Raw genomic sequence first — 20,263 nt, forward strand, 5'->3', positions numbered from 1 at the left:
CTAAGTGAGGGGAGAGCAGAGGTGGGGCCTAGTTAAAGTCCTCTGCAGCAAAGATCTGCATCCCTAACTAACATTTCCAAACTGGGAGCGAGGACAAAGCTCTTTACTGGGTTTTTAAGGTTATTATTGTTGTTACTAGATTATCGTGTATAAAGTGCTTTCTCTTTATAAAACAAGATGAAACACACTTAGCCCCTCTCCGGACCCCCGAGTTGTGTAATACGTGAAGTGGCGAAGCACTGCTGTGGGGGTTTTACAGGCCGCACAAAGGCAAGACCCTTCCTTGTTTCCGTCTGGAAGGTTGACGCTCCCTTTTCTTGTTTGGTCGGGTTTGAGAAATGCCTTCCTCTCCCTTGCGCGGGAGCCTCCAAACCCAGGCGAAGGTGGGCCTTGTTACCTTGGCGATAGCGAGGTTGGGCTGAGAGGCCGCTGCAGCAGCCAATAGAGGCCGGGAGGGGGCGGGACCAGCTGGATCTTCTGCGGCGGCGGCGGCGGCGGCGGCGGGGCTCGCAGGTTAGCGGACTGGGCGTTGGGGGTGGGGTACGGGGGTCCCGGGGGCACGCGGGGGGTCCCAGGCCGGCCCGAGACCCCTGATTAGGTGGGCACTGGCCTTGGCGGTCGGATCAGGGCTCCCAGCCTGTACCCCGAAAGTTTTCATCGGGCCTTGAGTGGGGAGGAGCTGCTGGGCGAGCGGGCGGGCGGAGGCGGAGATGGCGGAGGGCGGTGGAACGCGCCGCGAGGGTCGGAGCAGGGCCTGGTCCTAGGAACTCGAGGCCCTCGGCGGCCATAGCCCCGGGAGGCCCCCTCTTCCCGGGCGCTCCAGATGGACGATGGAGAGCCGGAGACTTGGAGAGGGAAGGCAGTATTTGGCCATAGGGTTTTAGGAGGCCCTGGAATTCTGAATCCAGCCCCTCACACCGTTCCTACATCCCGGCGGGAGGGCTCAAGGGCCGAGAGTGCGGGTATGGTGTGGTCGCCTTCCCCTTCCCGACTTCCTGTCTCTTATGCAGGTGTCCGGTCTGGCTGGTCTCCCAAGCCCGATCAACATGAAGCTCCTATGTTTGTTGGCCGTGGTCGGGTGCTTGCTGTTGCCCCCAGCGCAAGCCAACAAGGTGAGGGAGGTGGACCAGCAGCACCTCGTGCGCGTGCGCGACCACCGTGCCTGAGATCAGGGCTTCCGCCCCAGAGGGGGCAGCTGCTCCAGCCGGATTCCTCAGTCATGAGTGGACCATAGGTTCGGGAGTGTTCTCGCGGGTGCCGGGCTGCAGGCCTCTGTAAGGGTGGAGTGAGGGGAGAGGGGTGGAGCCCAGAGCACCGGTTCTGGATCAGACCACACCTAGGTGGGATTCCAGCGAGGGAGTTTGTGTTTGGAGGAGTTACCTAAGTTCCCCACACCTTCCTTTGCCTTTGGGTAAAATCGGGGTGGTTATAATGTCTACTGCTCTACCTAAGGAGAACCAAGTAATATAGTTTGTGGAAATGCTCCTTCAGTGTGAAGTTCTGCACAGCTGGGAGTTTCTGTTACACGGGGGGTGACCAACCTAAGTGTTGGGACTCCTGAGAAATTTCCATTCTTTAGGGGTAAATGACCCAGAACTGGCCTTGGGTAGCTCTGTGGAATTTAAAATTCTGAAGGTCACCAAGGTTTTAAGTAAGGTTGAGTCTGAGGGTTTGCTTCCAGCCCCTCTGGGGAATTCCTGATTGGAATGAAAGTATTTGCGGTGGTGTCTCTTACCCGTTTCAGAGAGGAGGAACTTTCTGAGGGGTTGCTTGGGTATTCCCATGGAAATGATCGACTTTTTGTGTACCCCTGACCTTTATCTCCTCTCGGTCCTAAGCTACGTAGTTGGAGATGGGATGGTGGTTGGGAAGGGGCTCACCTTTGCCGGAGCAAGATGCACACAGCAGGTGTGGGGCCCGGTGTAGAAGGCTGTCTCTTCGTTTGCCACACGCACACCTGCTGCTCTCAAGCACCCTACTAGGGGATAGCATCCCTAGGCAGCTTTCTGTGAGTCTCATTTGCCACCTGGACAGTTTCTGTCTTGAGGGTCCTATGATATTAGCATTCTTTTTGCAGAAGTCCTTCCTTTTTGAACTTGGAGATGGGAGAGGTCAAGAGCATTTACATACGGAACAGGGAACTCAAAGTTGAAAGTCTTGCTAGAACCTGAAGCCAGGGACCCTACCTACCTGCCTTCCATGCACTTTCTCTTCCAGAGCTCTGAAGACATCCGTTGCAAATGCATCTGTCCGCCATACAGAAACATCAGTGGGCACATTTACAACCAGAATGTGTCACAGAAGGACTGGTAAGGCGCCATACAGGCTGGCTCATGGTTGTTACCACTAGTTGAAGTTACAAGTGTTTAGTGGGATTCTTGGATCCCTGGAGCATAAGCTTGCTCCTTCATTCCCACTAGAGTGTACAAGGGACTGTTTTGTCCATGGTCACACAGCCAATTGGGAACAGGACCCAGGAGTCTTGAATTCTAGCTGAGGGGTTCCTGGTCAGAGAAGTGGATTTTGTTATTTTGCTTTGATTTGGGTGTTTATTAGTAATGCAAAATGGTAACAGAAATTGGGTGAGGTAGATAGTATGCCCACATACATGCGACCTTTCGTGTACTTTTGCAAAGCTCTGTTACGTGTGTTATTCTGTACCAGTCTCCATTAACGCTTTGTAAGGTATATGGGATAGGTAGTATTCCCTTTTTATAATTGCAGAGACCGAAACTCAAAGAGGAAATTTCAGTTATACTTCTGGAGTCCTGAATTCATTTCTGGATGCTTCCCTTTAAAAAGGAGAAAAAGCAGCTCAGATTCATTCAGAGAAAGGAGACCAGCTTGGTGAAGGGAAGTTTCAGCACCGTATCCTAGAAGGAGTGGCTTAAGGGAGGCTTGAAGAGGAAAGGGCTTGGAGACATCTGGTGGCTGACAAAGACCAGGAGCAGTGCTGGCATGCTCTGGGAAGTGGGGCACATGGCAGTGGGCATCAGTTATATTCAATGTGGTTTTTTAGTGTGGAATTGGAGCCAGTAGAAATAGCTTCAAGGGTAGCTTCAGGGAAACAGATGTAAGTGCGAGGTGAGGAAGTGTTTCTAATCCAGGCTATTTTAAGAGCTGGGAAGCCCCATCCTTGGAGGGATCTGAGCACAGATGCAGTGATTCTTTGCTAAGGGCACTGTGGAAGGGATTCGCATCGCAGAGAGGGGGTGTCCCAGTCAGGTTCCCTGCTTGGTTGTGTGTTAATATCAGGTGGACTTTGAGGAAATACAGATTGCGAGCACCACCTGCCCCCAAGATTTGGGGTTTCACTGTTTTCTTTTTTCTCAGGTTTATTGAGATCCATTAGACATAGCTCTGTAAGTTTAAGGTGTACAACCTGATGGTCTGATGGACGTACGTGTGGTGAAATGTTACTACAGTAAGGTTAGTGATTACCTCCGTCTCCTCCAATAATTACCGCGTGCGTGTGTGTGTGCGCACGTGTGGTGAGAACATTTAAGATCTGCTCTCTTCACTTTCAAGTATATGATATGGTGTTAACTATAGTTTCCCTTCTGTACATTCGATCCCCTCCCCATACGATTTGAATTCAGGAAATAGGGAGCAGGTGTAACATTTTCTTAAAGTTCCTTAGGTGGTTATGGGGTTGGTTCAGCACAGCCTTTGGGAAACTGGAACTTCTCCAGTTCTGAGATAATCAGTGATTTTCCGAGAGGTGGACTAATTAGACCTGCAGACTCGGGATCCGGCCGGCCTGGCTTCAGATCCAGGTTGCCCTGTTGTTCATCGTGTGACAAGTGACTTCTTGATGTCCAGTGTACCTCAGTTTCCTCCTCTGTAAGATGGATGGCAGTATTTTGAGTATTGAGAGAGAGAGTGGGTGTGTGTGTGCGCGCACGCGCACTTGTACGTGCCTGTGTCATTGGAGCACTTAGGACAGTGCGTGGCACATAGTAAGTGCTGTATAAATGTTAGCTAATATTAATACATATTATCAGGCCTTGTTAGAGGTCACATAGACACTCATCCTAAGACAGCCCAGCCCCAGAATACCGGAGCTGCTCCCACAGCAGACTGTTTGCGTCTTGTTTCGCCTGTCCTGATGGATTCACAAAGCCCTAAGACGTGAAGTCTTGGAAGGAACCCCTGTGACCTCCTTGTATGTTGCAGTTATAGCTCAGATGACATGAGTAAATAAATTGAGAGACTGTCTGAGCCCCACAGCAGATAGTAAGGCTGCCTCCCAGAGGCAACTGCAGATTTTAGTAGCCCTGTCTCTGGCCCTGGCGGATAGTATGGCCTCCAGACCCAGGCTTGGATGCCCGAGAGGAGGGAGTGCTGTCCAGACCTCTCAGGCTAGAGTTTATTTTCTTCTCCTGACAAGTCAGAATTAGGGGATCCCCCAAAGAACAATCTTAAATTGAGAACTTGGAGACAGTTCCGCTAAGGATACTAGGTGGAAACTGAGGCTGGGCAGGATTCTAGGACCCAGCGACAACATTGGTGACATCCCTGTAGGTGTGGGGTAGGGCTTGACCTGGGGTCTTCCAGTCCCCTGGCGTGGGCCAGAAGAGACCAGTCTTCAGGTCTCTGCCACTTCACCGCTCTGCTTCACCTGGGTCCACGGCTGGGAGAATATTTGCGCCCTTTGTTGTGGGGAGCAAAGCCGGAACTGTCTGAGCTGCGGGCTTCACAGGTCACCGCATTTCTGTTCCCGCGTTGCTGCTGTTCTGCCTTCTAGTGCTGGGAGTTCATAACCACGCCTGTAGGAGGGCAGAGACCCTAACAGTGATGGTCTGTTGGTGGGTCTGCCGAGGAGATACGTGGCAGAGGCATCCCAGAGTGGGAAGGAACCAAGTAGGTTAGTTCAGTGTCTTTCTGACTTCTAGAGATCAAACCTTTCTAGAGACAATCTGTGTTGGAAACACAACATGTGAAACAAAAACCTGGCGCCGAGAGAGACCAGTCCCTCAGCCCCTCCGTCCACCGCCTTCTTGCCCAGTGGCTCCTGGGGTACCCAAGGGAACACAGCCTGGAAGGCACTGATGAGTTCAGCCTCCATTTATAAAGGAGGAAATGGGGACCCAAAGGGTAGAAGTCAATTACTTGCCATCACAGAAGACGTGGCGGAACAGAGAATTAAACCCAGTTCATCTTTCTCTGTAGACCTCGCCCTTAATGCCCTCTGACCAGTCCTTGAAGTCTTTGGGTACCACCGATCCCCAGGAAGGTAAATGAAATCCTTAGAGAGCAAGATCATGTTTAGGGTTTTACCGACTCCCAAGAGGCCAGAGACAGCAGAAAGGTTTCAGCTTTTCATTTACTGTTCCTCGAATCCCTTTACAGCCTATTCCCGTAACAGGATTCCAGTTTGAAGAACCTCGTTCACTCCTCCCAGCTGCCGCTTCACCCCACCTGGCTTGCCCTTGGCAGGGAGTGCACATATCCCACTGCAGCAGTGGAGTGGCCTTCCAGACCAGAACCCCGTGTGGCTCAGAAAGGGAGGCATCTGGTCCTCAGAAGGCTTATAGGGACTTCTTGGAGAACAGAAGGTCCCAGCAGTGATTATCAGTGCTGTGTGTGCATGAACCTGGCCTTGCCCATCAGCTCCTCCCAGAGGGGCAGTGTGCAGGGTCTAGAAATGGTGCAGTTAGTTACGTAGGAGACCCACTCACACAGCGGGGAGTGATGCGTTGAAGTGGTTACCCAGAGGTAGAACTGGAGTCATCAGGGGTTTAGAGGAAATCACGGGTGCTACATACTGGATTTTTAAGGGGAACAGGCTTTTAGAGGACATCTCATTTTTATTTCCACTCCTGATCTTCACATCACGTGTCTTTGATGCCCCTGCTAGCAACCCAGCTTGAGTCTGGAAGGATCCTGGGATAGCTCAGAACAGGCCTGGTTGTTTGCAGAGACCTGAAGGACCTATTATGCGGTGCTGTTAACTGTAGTCACTCGGCTGTACGTTCGACCTGCTGAGCACAGGTCAAGTCCCCCGACCACCACCAACTGGGTGTTGCCAGTGTTGTCGCTGGGGCCTAGAATCCTGCCCAGCCTCAGTTTCCATCTACTACCCTTAATGGCACCATCTCCAGGATCTCCCCATTGACCCTTGCAGGATTTCTGTCAGAGCTGGAAGGGCCTTAAAGGTCATCTGGTGCAGCACCTGCAACCCAGAGAGGAGGATGTAGGTGCAGAGCCCCAGACCTGGTGCAGTGTGATGCCTGGTTTGCCTCTGTGAACCTCTGAGAGTGTGGTTGACTTCCCCCAGTGGTAATGATCAAGGTGCATTCTCGAGGTCATTTGCTTACTGTGGTCTTGAACCATATCTGTTGAAACCCACTGATCTGAAGAAGGCCCGGGACCGATCCAGAGGCCCAAGTAAAGAGCTGTGCACAGGCACAGGCCCCTGAGAGGGAGCATCACATGGAAGGATGAGCTGAGGATCGGGGTTTGGATCCTGACCTCATTGTGGTGGCCATGCCACTTTGCCTTCCTGAACTCACTTTCCTCTTTCTAGATGTGGGGCCCGTGATCTTGGTCGGGAGCACTGTTCGGTAAAGGCAGGCTAAGTGGCCATGCCCTCAGAACACCCTTGGCAGTAGCTTGCTCATTGGGCCTCTTCCCCGAGCCCTGCTCTGCCAGCCCTGTGCTGGAAGCTGAGGCCTCTGTCCTCAAGGAACTTAGCATCTCCCCAGGGAGACCGTACAGATAAAGGTGGAATGACAGCACAGTGTGGTCAGTGCTGTGACAGAGATGAGCGTGGGGAGCTGGCTGCTGTGGGGAGAGGTCAGATCTCTGGGCTGGATCTCGAAGGACGTATAGGGATTCAGAGCGTGGGAAGGGGAGGTGGCAAAGCCACAGATTCCTGGCAGAAGGCAGGAGATGTGTCAAGGAAAGGAGCACGGCTCATTCAGAGAAGAGTCCAGAAGATCAGCAGAGCTGGAGGAGGGGGTGTGGGGTGAGGAGTGGCAGGGGATGGTAGGGAGGGAGGCAGCCTGGAGTGAGATGGAGCCATGGGCGCCCCAGGGGGAGCAGCTCAGCTGGCCTCAGCCTAGAGGCCCCATGGAGGCCTTGACCAGCTTTAGGCTTTAAGCAGGGGGATGATGTGATGGGAGTTTCGTTTCACTCACACCGCTCAGCTGCCGGGTGAAGAAGGTAATACAGGCACAGGGCCAGATGAGAGGCGCAAGGGCAGTGAGAAGTCTGGGGCATTGATCTGAGGACAGAACGATGAGACCTTGAGCTAAGACAGGACAGTGGGAGCCAGTAAAGAAGGTGGGTCTTAGGAACTTTTAAGGAGGTAAAATCATGGGCATTTGGTGGATTCATAGGTGAGGGGAAAAGGGAGCGTCAGAGGTGGTTGCCGGTTCGGGCTTGGTCAGTGGAGTGGACAGTCAGGGTACTCTGTGCTGTTGGGGACAGAGCCCTGGGAGCTGAGGCGGAGTGACGGAAGGGTGGCTGGGGAGCGTGAGTCCCCTGTGGGCTGCCTCTGTGGTGCCTGGTGGGCAGCTGGACGGAAGGGTGCCAGGGGGTGGTCCTGACTAGGGATTCCAGTGTTCGACTCCACTCGAGGCCTCCCTAGCTCTGACTTGGAGATCTTGGGACCGGGTGAACCCACGTGGTGGGGGCAGAGCACAACATGGGGCACAAAGGCGGCTGAGGGCGGCAGGTCCGCATGTAGGGGCACTTCTGAGAGCTGCTTCGGGTGGGCTGGGGATGGGCTGGTGGGTTGGGAAGGGGGTTTTCACCTCGGCCTCCCCTCCCCTACTGGGCTGCTGGCTGCCGGCTATGGTGGCCCTGCTCCCACCACCCCGTCTGTCTCTTTCCAGCAACTGCCTGCACGTGGTGGAGCCCATGCCGGTGCCCGGCCACGACGTGGAGGCCTACTGCCTGCTGTGTGAGTGCAAGTACGAGGAGCGGAGCACCACCACCATCAAGGTAGCCCGGGGCTCGGGGCATGGGCCCGTCCCACTCCCTAGCTGCCCGGCACCCTCCGTCTTTTCCTGTATCCTGGAACGTTCCAGTTGGCTGTGGGTCTGGCTTCTGGGCTGGCTTGTCACAGACACAGGGGCCTGCTTCCCACACCTGCTTGGAGCCAGCTCTGTCCTCAGACATCTGTCCAGTGGCTCCTGTTACATGGGGGGGCTGGGAACCTGGGAGCGGCGCTTCATGTCACTTTTTTCCTCCTGTTCTTTCCAATTTCCCCCTTCTCTCTTCCATTCATTCAGTAAGCCTCTTTCGGTGCCTTTATGTTCCGGGCAACATGCCGGATGCCGCTAACAGAGCAGTAAGGCCGCCCTCCCAGAACACCCCATCTAACTGAGTGGCCTCAGTCTGCCGAAAAGCCCCCCGAAAGCTGTGCACCAGGGCTAGGTGTCCACATGGTGGGACCTGGGCAGGAGGGGCTTCGGCCCCGAATCTCGTTCTTGCAGGCTGTTGGGTGAATTTGGGAGAGAAGCAGTAGACGTGACCACAGTAGCGAGTGAGGGCGGGGAGCTTGTCCTTTCCTCTGCGGCTGGGCGGGCTCTGCAGGACCATGGCTGATTCTAGCAGAAGCTCATCCACCCAGAGCCTCCCCCGGGGTCTCCTAGTCTGGTTTCTAACTCCTGAGCCAGGCCCCGCATACTGATTTCTAACTTGAGCTCTTCCTGGCCAGGTTTTCAATTTACTTCTGCAGGTCCTATGGGGAGTATAAAAATAGCATCCAGAAGGGAATTGAGGAGTTTAACGGCACTGCCTAATCCCTCAGGTTTCCCCTTCTGAGGCTCAGGAAGGGAGGTGATGCTCTCTGCTCTTGTCCTGCCCAGACCAGGGAGCTGGCAGCTCCTTCCCTGTCCTGTGGTCCTCTGTGTTCTTGCCTTTCTGATGGGAAGCACCTGCCTGTCCCCCACCTCATCAAGCTTTTATCTTCCCTCCTGAGCCAGCCCCTCCTGGAGCGTCTTTCTCCTGCTCTGAACATGCTCCAGGGCCCACCCTCTGGGGACCAGATGGCTGAGACTGAATGCTGAGCCAAGTGTCGCCTCTCCCTGTTTGGCAGAAAGGGACTTCCCAGTACGGGGACCTCATCAGACACACCTCCTAATCCCCCAAGTTTCCCTCCAGTCCTCCTTCCTACGAGCCCCCACCACCCCCCAGCTTCGGCCTGCTAGAGACTCAGCCTCCCTTCCCCTTGCCCTTCCCGGGTGCTGGCAAGAGGTCTGACCTCGCCCTATTTAAAGAGGTGTGAACACGGAAGCCCCAGTCAGGGAGAAAGCTGGTCCAGTTGACCTTGACCTTTGAGCTGAGCTTTTGACCCGAAAGTCCCAGGGATTCTCTCTTCCTTTTATCGCTCATCACAGTCCCTTTGAGGCCAAGGCTGAAGTCTCAGGCCAGTGATGGCCAGGCCTTGTGGAAGTAGAGAAAGTGTATGAGCCAGAGTTAATAAATCTGAGTTCAGGTTAAAAACCTCTACCATTTGCCGGCCTTGGGACCTAGGCTCCTGGTTCTCAGGTGAGTACTGGCCGCCCAGTGGGCACTTGGACACGAGCAAAGGTGCTTCTTTGGTCTCAGTAACAGAGGTGTATTTGTGATGCCACTGGAGGGGCTATGGCGCTGAACGTCTTGGAGAGTTCTGTCTTAAGTGCCCAGAGCACCACACGGGGAGGCACCAAATTTGCCTCACTAAATCTGTCTTTTCTGTAAAATGTAAAAAGTGCCAGCTTGTGAGACTCTCCGTGTACGTGAGAGGTTTGCCGCTCTGCCGCTGGCTGTCACCTCCATGCAGGACCTCCAGCCTTCAGGGCACACCTTCTTGCCAGCCTGTCCCCCTCCGCCCATGGGTGTGCCCTCTCAGGACTGGAGCTCCCCACCCCATCCTGCTCTTGGCAGTGGGGAGTGAGCCTCCGTGCCCTGGGGCTTGGCTTCAGGCCTCTCCCCCAGCGGGTTCTTTCCTGTTCTTACTTTGTGTCCCTTTGCTTTCTCCCCTTCCTTAGAGGTAGCCAGGTAGGCCCCATTTCTGCACTCCCCACCCCAGGAGCATCTTGGGGTGTCAGGACCCATATGCCTTCCTTCACGATCTATTTTTATGTCTCCTGTTCTTGTGGGGTCCCCTCGGTTTAGGGCAGAGATGGTAAATATGTGAAATAGGGCACCCCGTCCCTTCTTTCTTTGCCTCCAAGCCCACAGCCCCCAGGCCCTTCCCCAGTGTGGCACTCGAGACAGCCACTGTCCCTGAATGCGTGTGGCCATCCTGGCCCGGAGTGTTGGTTCACAGAGCAAGCTCGCTCTCTCCCTCAGGTCATCATTGTCATCTACCTGTCAGTGGTGGGGGCCCTCTTGCTCTACATGGCCTTCCTGATGCTGGTGGACCCTCTCATTCGGAAGCCGGATGCATACACTGAGCAGCTGCACAATGAGGAAGAGAATGAGGTAACCGGGTTTCTGGGTGCTGGGGTCCTGCCAGTCCCTCTGCCCACACACATGGGGGTCCTGGGCTCCAAGCCTGCAGGTCCCCAGGGCAGAACCACAGTAGCTTCGTGGAGGCCCAGGCGGGGATCTGTGGCCCTCACCACCTGCATGCTTCAGTTGGCTCTTCTCCTGTTCAGTGTCCTACACGTCACCCAGACTCCAGAGTTTTCCTCAGCAAGGAATGGATGAAGCAGGACATGGCCCTGCAGTGTTGCTGATGCCTGGCATCAGCCTCCGTGCATGCGTCGGGGGAGCCCTCTGTCCCCGTCATGCTGCCTTTCCGGGCTGAGGGGAGACGGACCGAGCTGGGCCGGTCATGCGTAGACAACCATACCCTGGGTGCTCAGACACTGGAGTCGAGTTGGTGGTAGACGTGGAGAGAGCAGGTTTGTTCTGTAGGGACTCCGTGGACGTCTGTTGAGCGCCTGCTTGAGGCAGACGCAACCTGGGCGCCTTAAGGGAAAAGCCAGATTTTAAGGGCCAGTGAGGAGTGAGGTCAGCAGCGGTGCTGAGGTGCTTGAGGAATCTGGAGCATTTCGAGGCTAAGGTAGGCCTGGAGGAGTAGTGGCCAACAGAGCCGGCCAGATTAGACCAGATTATTGGCCTCAAATGTCAGGCTAAGGAGTTTCAGTGTGATTAGATAAAGAAGGTGGGGACCCGGTGACTCCAGGCCACCTGCAAATGCCTCAGCTCAGGGTTGCCGGGGGTCAGGCCAGGCCCGGCTAGCAGCCACTGTCACCCTCTTCCATCTGTCCCCATGCTGAGGGGTTACAGGTGCCCTGCAGAGGAAGCCCTCGGTGGGACAGAGCGGGGCGGTGGTGCATGGCTCTTGTTGGGAGCGAGAGGCGGTGTGCGTGCATAGCTGGCCCGGCAGGGGTGCAGTGAGCGGGCTGTGTGCTGCGTCCTCACCCCATGTGCCCGGAACTGTCCCCTTGTGGGACCACACAGCCCTCACGGTGGCCTCAGAGCGGAGGTACCCAGAGGCAGGGCAGGCCTCACTGCCCCGCTGCCCTGAGGACGGGCTCTGGGCAGTTGGGGAAAGCACAGAGCAGTCTGTCAGTGCCGACCTTCGTGCCTGCCTGCTGCTAGAGGATGCTGTGTGTCCCCAGGCTGAGGGATGGAGTGCGCGAACCCGCACACGTACAGCGGGGCTGATAGGGTGATGCATCTCAGCCATGTCCTGGAAGAATAAGTTGAAGCAACTGAGGCATGTTTAGCTTGAAAAAAAACCAAACCAGACTCCAGGAGGTTCATGATAGCAGCCTTCCGATGTTGGTGGGAGAGAGCTTCGTCTACCCCAGTAAAGCCAAGGGTACAAGGACCCACAGTTGGGAGTTAAGAGGGAGATTTAACAAGATCTAAGAAGGAGTCACTGAGACTCATTCTTAGTGACACAGTTAGCTTGATAATGGGGTGGGTGGGCGAGTGTTTGGGGTCACTGGAAATCACCAGGCATCAGCCGAACTGCCACCAGGGGGTCACAGTTTAGACATGTCAAGCACGGGGTTGGAGATGGGAAAGGTCGGGTCTCCCACTGAGAGGGTCCTGGGCTCATCTCCGTGTGCAGCCTCTGGGTGTTGTGGGTCTGGGCCGGCACAGCACGAGAACGAGTCTGGCGAGGAGAGAGGCCTGGCCGTCGCACGGGCTCTGTTGCTTGTCCTGGGTGTGTGGCTGGACTGTTCCTGGCCTGCCCCCAGTCTCCTGCTGATGTGAGTTTGGCCAGAGCGGGAGCAGGGAGGATGGGCCTCGCCCCTTGGAGCTGGGGCCTGGGGGGTTGGCGCTGGCAGTTGGGTGGTCTGTGTTCAAGAGGAAACCTTGCGTGCCTACCTGGTTATTAACGTGCGGTAATAGCAGCTCTGATGGGGAGGAGCTTCGCTAATAACACTTGGCGATTAGGGGTAAGGTGGTAATTGCAGTCCTGGCCGGGGGAGTAATTGAGAGATGCGGCCCGTGATTACACAGCCCATGCTGCGATTGTTCTGGAATGCATGGCTCTCGGGCATGGCCTTGTTGTGTCTCCTGCCGTCCTGGATGTGGTGCCAGAGGGGAGGGCAGCCTGCAGTCTCTGGGTCTGGGCCCAGGCCCCTCTCCCCCAGGAGACTTCGAGGTTTAAGCCAGAGCTGCCTCTGTGTGAGGGGGCTCTCAGAGGAAAGGAAGGGTTGGATGTGGCCATCCGGTTCTGAGAGCAGATCCCCAGTCCAAGGGTGTCCATTCCCTGGGTGCAGACTTTGGCTGAGTAAGGAGGATTGTCCTACCAGGAAGTGCTCTCGGGCCACATATCCTCGGGGCTTGCAGGGGTGGTGGGGGCACCTTAGGCAGCTCAAGCCGAAGCTGGCAAGCCCACGCTACCCATTGTGGGGGAGACCTCCCGCCCCGGGAGTGGGGGGTGATGACACCCTCTCACCTGCTACCCTGACATTCTAGAAGGAAATAAAAGGTGTTCAGTTCTGATGCCCCTGACCTAAGGCGCAGCCATCTCTGCACAAATATGGGGGGGCGGGGCAGAGCGCAGCTCCCCGGTACCCGGGGGTGATTAAGGGAACCCCTCAGGGCAGCTGTGAGTGGGGTCTGTGTACCAGCTCAGCACCCTTAGCAAGCATCCCCCCAGCACTTGGCCCAGCTCTCCATCCCCTCACGTCATGATTCCGTGCAGGGCCCCCACCTTGGGCATCCCTAGGTCATCCCTCCTGGGGGTTCAGCAGCTCCATTTTTCTCCTGTGCATGGGGCTTCTCCTCTTCCCACTGGCCCCTCAACTCCACTGTGTGGGTTTATGGAGCTCAGGTCTGCCCTGGCAGGTTGAGGCCTCAAGACAGAGCCCAAGCCAAGTGAATGAGCCGGGACGCGACTGGCAAGATCAGGAGTCCAGCCATGGCCGTCGGCGAGAAAATGAGGGGCTTGGGAGGCTCTTTACTAGACAGGGACTGGGGACGACTTCTCTTCCGGTTAGTCTGGGAGGGACGGCTTCCCGGCACGGGGTCTTCCGAGCCACCTCAGAGGGGGTATAGGGAGAGTGACAGCTCAGCTGCCCTGGGGACACTAGGATCAATAGATCTCATCTCTGCAGAGACCCAGTGGCCCTAACCTTGGATGGGGAAGGGGGGGGGGGACTCTGCTGACCCACCTGTCTCGGTGCACATGGGGCGGTGGGGTGGGGTGGGGGGCAAGGAGACCAGATCCCAAGGCCACCTGGCCAAACAGCGCTAAAGCCAGGTCTGAAGCTGTGTCTTTGCGATATTAGTGGTCTGGACCGTGTTTCCCTTAAGAAGGAAGCGAGAAGGATGTGGTCTGCCCTGGGGTGTAAGGGATCTAGCGTTCACTCCAAAAATAAGAAAGTTGGAATGGGACCTCTCGGGTTCTTCGGAAGTTTGCACAGGCCCGTGTAGTGTAACTCGGTGACCGTGAGGAGGAAACTGTCCAGGCTCCCTTGCCCCTGCCCCACCCCCTACCCCAAGTCTGGGGTCCAATCAGATATGAGATCTGGGGATTGGACCACTTCCCAGGTTTGGGGGCCCTTGGCTCCATTCCCCCAAATCCTGTAGCCAAGAGCTCTCCTGCCCTGGGGCGAGAGGTCTGGAAGAGGAAGGGAGGCCTCCCCCACAGCCCCAGCCCCAGCGCCGAGGAGGGAGATGAAAGCCTGTCGTGTTCCCTTTGAAAGTGCTGGCAGGCCTCAGTGGGCCCTGATTGCTGAGCACTGCCTCCCCTGGGATTCCGGCAGCATTAGGCTTAATCCCCAGGCTCAGACACCCTTTGAAAGGAGGAAGCAAGCGTGTTTGCTGGGACAGAAACGGCAAACAGAGCTTTTTAGATGTACGGGTTTGGCCCTCTTTGAAGAGCGAGAAATAAGGTTTTCCATGAGGCTCTCGGTGTCTCTGCTACTTGCAGCGTGGGCTCCCTGAGCTCTGAGGGGTCCTCAGAGCTCTCAGCTCTCGGGGCTGGGTACGGTTCTGGGCCCCCATGGGGTGAGAGGGATGTGTGGAGAACCCAAAGAACGGTGGTGGTAACCTGGGGTCGTGACGGAGCCGGGGTGACGAGAAGGCTCAGGGCTTCCGGGATGGCTTCCCTTCCTGTCCAGGGGCGGTCGGGCGGCACTGAGGGCCCTGGCCCCGGGAGGCTGGCAGAGAACCCTGAAGGAGACACTGATGGGGACAGTTTTCTGGGGACGGACAGAAGAGTGTGTGATTCAGTAGCCGTTTCTAGAGCATCCGGTGGGAGGCTCCCAGCACCGTTGTTAGGAGCAGGGCTTTAGAATCACAGCTCTGGGTCCGACTCCGACTCTGCCGTTACTGGCCGTGGCGCGTAATCTCTGAGTGTGCCTTTCTCCATGTGGATTGGCTGTAGTTGTTCTCACAGCGCCTCACCGTGAGGATGTGCCTGCCAGCTTGACAGGTGTTTGTTCGTCCTTAAGAATGAGAGATTCGGTGGGGTCTGAACACATGAGCAGCGCGGTGATTACTGGCGGGGAGGCCTGGCGCAGCTTGAGCAAAGGCCGGGCGGTGAGGGGCTGCCGTGGGGACCAGGGGGTGCTGCGGGGCTGGGGCCGTGGGGGCAGTGAGGCCGGGGGTGTGTGCTTCAGCCAGTGCAGGGGCCGGGGTGCTGTGCCCACGCGGGTTCTATCTGTGCTCTCCAAGTCAGCGAGCAGGATGTCTGCGTGGGGACATGGCATTGTGGGCTGTCTTAGGAGGAAGGCTGGCAGGTGTGGAAGTCAGAGCTCTGCAGCAGAGAAGCAGTGGGGTTTGGCTCCAGCAGGAAGGATTTGGATTAAACTTGGAAAACTGAGGGAGGCCGTGTAGTCCCCTTTCAGAGGGCTTTGTGCCCAGGCCATTCCGAGCTATGTGAGCGGGTAAGTGACGGCGCTGCCTGTCCTGCCCACACTCTCGGGACTGGGGAGTGGTAGGGGGAGCACAGCTCTAAGTGGGGGTTCTTTCCCTCTGTCCCCTTGTCCTCAGCCCGGCGCTGGGTGCTGACTCGGAGGCAGTGCTCCTGCGTGGGAAGACCAGCGTTCCTCCGGGCCGCGTTGACGGTGTTTGTCAGCTCTGGCCTATGCACACTAGGATTTGGGGCCTCCCAGGCCCAGAGAGGAGGGTCCCCGATTCCCGGCGCCTTTACCAGCGCTTCGTGCTTACTCTGACCTCGTGGAAAGATACTGGCTTGCTTCTTTGTTTTTCCGTGTTGGCTCCCTCCTAGGAGCCACCAGCCAAAGAAGCAGCCAGCGGAGTGCTGGGGCGAGAGAACACAGACGTGGGTTCCAGCTCCCACTCAGCTGCCACAGGGCCGTGTGACTGGGGCAGCGAGACGACTCCTCTCCCGTGGCCTCAGCTTCCTTGTCTGCAGACGGGAGTAATGCCACCCAGTCTCCCCTCGCCTGGGCGTAATCCACGTCAAGTACTTAGCAGAGCCCCTGGCACACAGTGACACTTGTCATCACCATGCTATTCTGGTCCCTTTGGGCACCCCTTGACACCCTGTCAGGACCCAAGTGCCTTCCTCCCCTCTTAGCGGCCCTCCCGCGGCCCTGAGTTGCCCGGAGCCCCCGCCTCAGAGGGAAGGGGCTCGATGTGGTGTGATTTCTCTCCGGCCTCCAGCTGCCGTTCTGCAGCAGAACAGGCACAGATGAGGCCCCACTCTGGGCTTCTCTAGAACAGACGTGGAAGCTTTAATACCTTTTAATCAGACTATTAGCAATGGAAACACGGAGCCTCTCAGCAGCAGCTTTCCCCCACTTAGGAGCTGTTTGTTAAGACTTTACATGAAGGGGAAACAAATGATGCTGTGGTCATGCGGTGAATTTCAGCGTGTTCCCTAATGCTCTGCTCTTGGCTTCCCCTGTCTTCCCCTCCTCAAGACGTTCTCTCGAGCTGCAGAGCCGACAAGGAGGAGCTGGGCTGGAGCCGGCCCATCCCTGCCAGCCTACCTCCTGGGCTTACACTCCGGCGTTGTGCGTGGGACCCGGAAGGGACAGGATGATGAGAGGTGGGGAGGGAGAGAAGCCCCTTGGGCCCCCAAGGCCAGGACAGCCAGGTCCCGGTGGGCCCACAGGTTCCCCAGGGGGACTGCAGTGCCCACTCCCCTCCCCGGGCACCCAGAGGCTTGTCCTTGGCCCCCCGTAGCTCCCAGCTGGTGCATCTAAACCAGGAAGAGACGGATCGACAAGTGGTGTGGGGCCGTGGTCCTTCAAAGGCAGCTCCCTCGGGCAGTGGTCTGCCAGAGTCTTCCCCTTCACTGGTGTGTGGCGGGCGGAGCCGCCGCTAGGAACTGAGCACGTGCTGTGTGCTGGGCACCGCGAGACGCTCTCCTTGCACGGCCTGCTGGAGAGGCAGCCCCGGCTGTCCCCATCCCACCGACAGGGAAATAGCCCTGAGAAAGAGCTAGCTCACCCGGGTCCTGTTCTGGCAGCTGTTGAGACCAAGATTCAGAGCCGGGTTCGTTGGATTCCACAGTGTTAGCCCCTGAGCTGAAGTGTAGAGAGGAAGAAAACAAAACCTTTTCTTGAGCTCCTGCTCCGAGATGGCCAGCATCCTGAGAACTTGGTGTATATGATTTTATTTAATCTTGTCGTACCCATCTCCTCATCCTAAACTGTGTTTTTCAAAGTATGGGTCGCAAGCCGTTAGGTCATAAAATCAGTTGTGAGTCATAACCAGCGTTTTTTTAAAAATGAAGGAGAGCAGAGCAAGGAATATCAGAATGCCTCATACTAATTGTCTCATAAAACTTCTCTATCCTGTATGCGTATGTTTGTGCACACCCACGGGGTCATCGGGTGCATGTCATGCCTGCGGACAGTGCAGTCAGAAAAGTCTGGAGAGACTGGCTGTATTAAATTGAAGTTTGGAGAAACAGTCATTTGTGCAGGGACCCAAAGCTGCCAGGTGGCTAAGGCTGTCCCTCTCAGATGGGTCCCCAGGGGAGCTGGGGTGGGATGGGATCTGAGGCCAGGAGAAGTTGGCCCCTGGGAGCCCAGCCCTAGAACACAGGAGTCCCGACTCTGGGCTCAGTGCGCCCCCTGCCTGACGCTGTGGGCACCTGCGTGCTTGGTGTTGCTGGGCTCCTCAGCTCTGCAGGGCCCAGGAAGCCTTCCCCCGGGCCCTGAACCTGGGCCCCCAGGGAGGCAGTGTCCCTCACGAGACAGTGACTCAGAGCTCTGCGGCGACAGTAACTATCTCCCAGCCTCACCCCTAGCTGGCCACCTCTGCAAATGCCAGCTCTCTCTGCCTTCCCTACCTTTGCCTACCTCCCCCCAACTTCTCCCCAGCCTGGCAGCTGCAGGGCGACAGAAGCCGTGCCAGCGCGGGGCATCAGAAGCAGAGTTGCATTTACTGGGCGGCTCTGGGCTTAGAGAGGTGTGCTAATCCCATAAGAGATGTGTGGCAGGAGATGAGAGGCAGGGAGAACGAGGGAGGAAATCCCCACGGGGGTGTGGGCCTGGCCCTCGGCTCTAATTCCCCCCAAAGATCATGTTGGGGTCCTGCAGGAAATGCACAGGCTCTGGAGCTTCAGAGGCAGGGAGGTGGTAATTAGGGGAGCTGCTGCTTTTTACAGCGGGAAGGTTCCGAGAGCAGAGGAGAAGGGGCTCAGCAGGGCACACGGAGAAGGAGCTGAGCCACCCTAACCCCTTTCAGAGCAGAGGGGCCAGGGCAGGCTCTGGAGTGGGAGTACTGGGGTTGAGTTCCAACCCTGTCCGACTCCCTGAGTGAGTGACATCCCTTCTTTAAGCTGGGTGAACGTCAAGGGCAGTCAGCTGGGTGTCCCAGCCACTGGCAGAGCAGGTCCCATGCAGACTCCTCAGTGGGCCCATCTTCCCCGCTGGCACGCATGTGCTCCCTGCCCAGGGCAGCTGGGCCTGAGCCCCTGGGCCTCTCAGCTGTCCCTGGGCCGTGGCTGGCAGGACGGGGGAATTCTGCAGCCTGCTGCCCGCGCTGGGGCACACTGGTGCATTTCCTGGAGCCACAAAGGGCATCAGGCTTCTGCGCTGACCCAGTAAGGTCCCGAGTCCCAACAGTCAGTGTTCTTCCTGAGGGTCAGAGCCAGTGGGGTGCAGCCGGGAACCCAGCTTGAACTACAGCCGTGTGGTAACTGGGGCCCCAGATCATACTCCTCCCAGAGCGCCCCTGCTTCCCAGGGCCTGCCCTGCACATTCTCCAGACACTGAGCCTGCCACTGCCCCGGTGTGTGGGGCAAGGCCCTCCAGCAGCCCGTGGCTGGCGAGAAGGTGCAGCCTCCCAGTCTGGGGGGGCTCAGCCTCTGGGATTGCGCTAAAGGCATTTTTTCCGCCTCAGGCTTCCAGGACCTGCCCTGGCTCACAGTGCTGACTCTTCTGCCTTTTTCTTCCCGCTGCAGGATGCCCGCTCTGCGGCGGCCGCCACTGCCTCCCTGGGGGGTCCTCGCGCAAACACCGTCCTGGAGCGCGTGGAAGGCGCGCAGCAGCGGTGGAAGCTGCAGGTGCAGGAGCAGCGCAAGACAGTCTTCGATCGGCACAAGATGCTCAGCTAGGTGGGCCGCCGGGCTTGGGCCAAGGACCAGAGGCCACGGCTGCCAGCTTCCGATGCTGGACGGAGCCAGAGTTCCCTTCCCCACCCCTCGGTGCTGCCCTTCCCGGGATTTCTCTTTCGAAGCCCGTGGCCTTTTTCCTTCTCCTCTCTCTCTTTAGAAAAGGTACAGTCGCTGGTTGAATCTGGGAAGAGTGCTGGGGTCCCTGATCGCGGCTTTGCCGGCTCCATCGCTTGGGCCTGGCAGGCCCGAACGGAGCGGCGACGTGTCAGGTGGCCCCAGGAGTGGAGCAGTCTGACTCCTTACTTCCCCCACTGCTACTCCTCCAGCTCCAAATCTTGGGAATGTCCTTACCCTTTGCCGGATGGAGCTGGGTCCTCAAGAACTCAGTGTGCGGGAGGAGAGCAGACAGCATGTGCTCCGTCTCCGCCAGGGGTCTTCTGGCCACCTTCCTCCCGACCCCGATACCTCAGCCCCAGCTCAGCCTGGTTCCAGCCCTCAGGACGGCTCTGATGGGACAGCTGACGCTGCACTGTCTTCAGGGCACACCCAGACATTTGTCCCCACCACCCGCCCCACACACACGCTCTTCCACCAACGCACGGCAGTGCCGCTGCGCCTTGCTCCCTGTGGCCCCGGCCCCTCACTCCCTCCTCAGGAGGCCGGGCCAGCCCGCCTGTCCCCGGGTCTGTGGTTGTTGAGCCAGACGGTTGGTGGGACCACACGACCAGGTGGCCGAGCAGCGGCTCTGAATACCACAGCCCCCCCGTCCTGGGACGGCCACTCCTCTCTGAATTTCATTGTACCAGTGCATGGAGATAAACGTTTGTCCTTCCGTTGTCTGTAAACCAAGGAAGCCATCATTAAATTGTCTTATTTCTCTCACTTTCTGGATTTCAAGAGATCTAGAGAGCTGGGAGTGTTTCACGGGTCATCTGATAAACGCTTTGTCCCGGAGCAGGGACAGAGAACCTGGTCCTTACTGGGTCCGGGCAGAGAAGCAGAGCCTATACAGTCCTGGGGACAGTGGCAGGGCCCACGGTGGGCTCCCGCAGAGGCCCGGGGCTCACCTGGATTCCCGCTCGCTTGTTGGGTGGGGACCGCTCCTCCCAAGCTCTCCACCAACCCTGGGGAGCTGCCCTGAGAGCTGACTTGTGTTTCATCGTTGTGGGATATCCCCCCCCCAAACTCTGAGCAGTGCCTCCTGTCACTGTCTTACAGGTCCAGTAAAAGGGCTCCCCACAAAATCCGTACATCTTCCCTAATGAAAGCCCACAGCTCTTCAGAGGAGCACAGCGGCCAGGAAAACAGCTGCCT

General features: G+C 57.1%; 1 protein-coding gene across 3 annotated transcripts; it reads left to right on the top strand.

Moving 5' to 3' along the window:
- Window positions 1–460: 460 nt before the first annotated feature.
- On the top strand, window positions 461–19,825 carry TMEM9 (transmembrane protein 9). 3 transcript variants are annotated; one of them, XM_045983668.1, is made up of 7 exons: window positions 461–513; window positions 1,011–1,112; window positions 2,218–2,309; window positions 7,842–7,950; window positions 10,288–10,419; window positions 18,797–18,949; window positions 19,107–19,825. In XM_045983668.1, exons 2-6 carry the CDS (start codon window positions 1,047–1,049, stop codon window positions 18,947–18,949), a joined length of 552 nt encoding a protein of 183 aa, XP_045839624.1. In that variant the 5' UTR covers window positions 461–513; window positions 1,011–1,046; the 3' UTR covers window positions 19,107–19,825. The 3 variants fall into 3 exon arrangements, with proteins under 3 accessions (XP_045839624.1, XP_045839622.1, XP_045839623.1); XM_045983666.1 differs by having other exon boundaries at window positions 18,797–19,825; XM_045983667.1 differs by lacking the exon at window positions 461–513 and adding an exon at window positions 543–598 and having other exon boundaries at window positions 18,797–19,825.
- The last annotated feature ends 438 nt before the right edge of the window (window positions 19,826–20,263 follow it).

This window comes from Meles meles, chromosome 17 (genome assembly GCF_922984935.1).
Source record: "Meles meles chromosome 17, mMelMel3.1 paternal haplotype, whole genome shotgun sequence".
Taxonomy (NCBI): Eukaryota; Metazoa; Chordata; class Mammalia; order Carnivora; family Mustelidae; genus Meles; species Meles meles.

What these genes read in the sequence shown, in the direction of transcription:
- TMEM9 (XM_045983666.1), top strand. Translation starts at nt 1,047, where the DNA reads ATGAAGCTCCTATGTTTGTTGGCCGTGGTCGGGTGCTTGCTGTTGCCC. An exon ending in AATGTGTCACAGAAGGACTG is followed by an intron (nt 2,310 to 7,841) that starts GTAAGGCGCCAT and finishes GTCTCTTTCCAG; the next exon opens with CAACTGCCTGCACGTGGTGG. An exon ending in GGAGCACCACCACCATCAAG is followed by an intron (nt 7,951 to 10,287) that starts GTAGCCCGGGGC and finishes TCTCTCCCTCAG; the next exon opens with GTCATCATTGTCATCTACCT.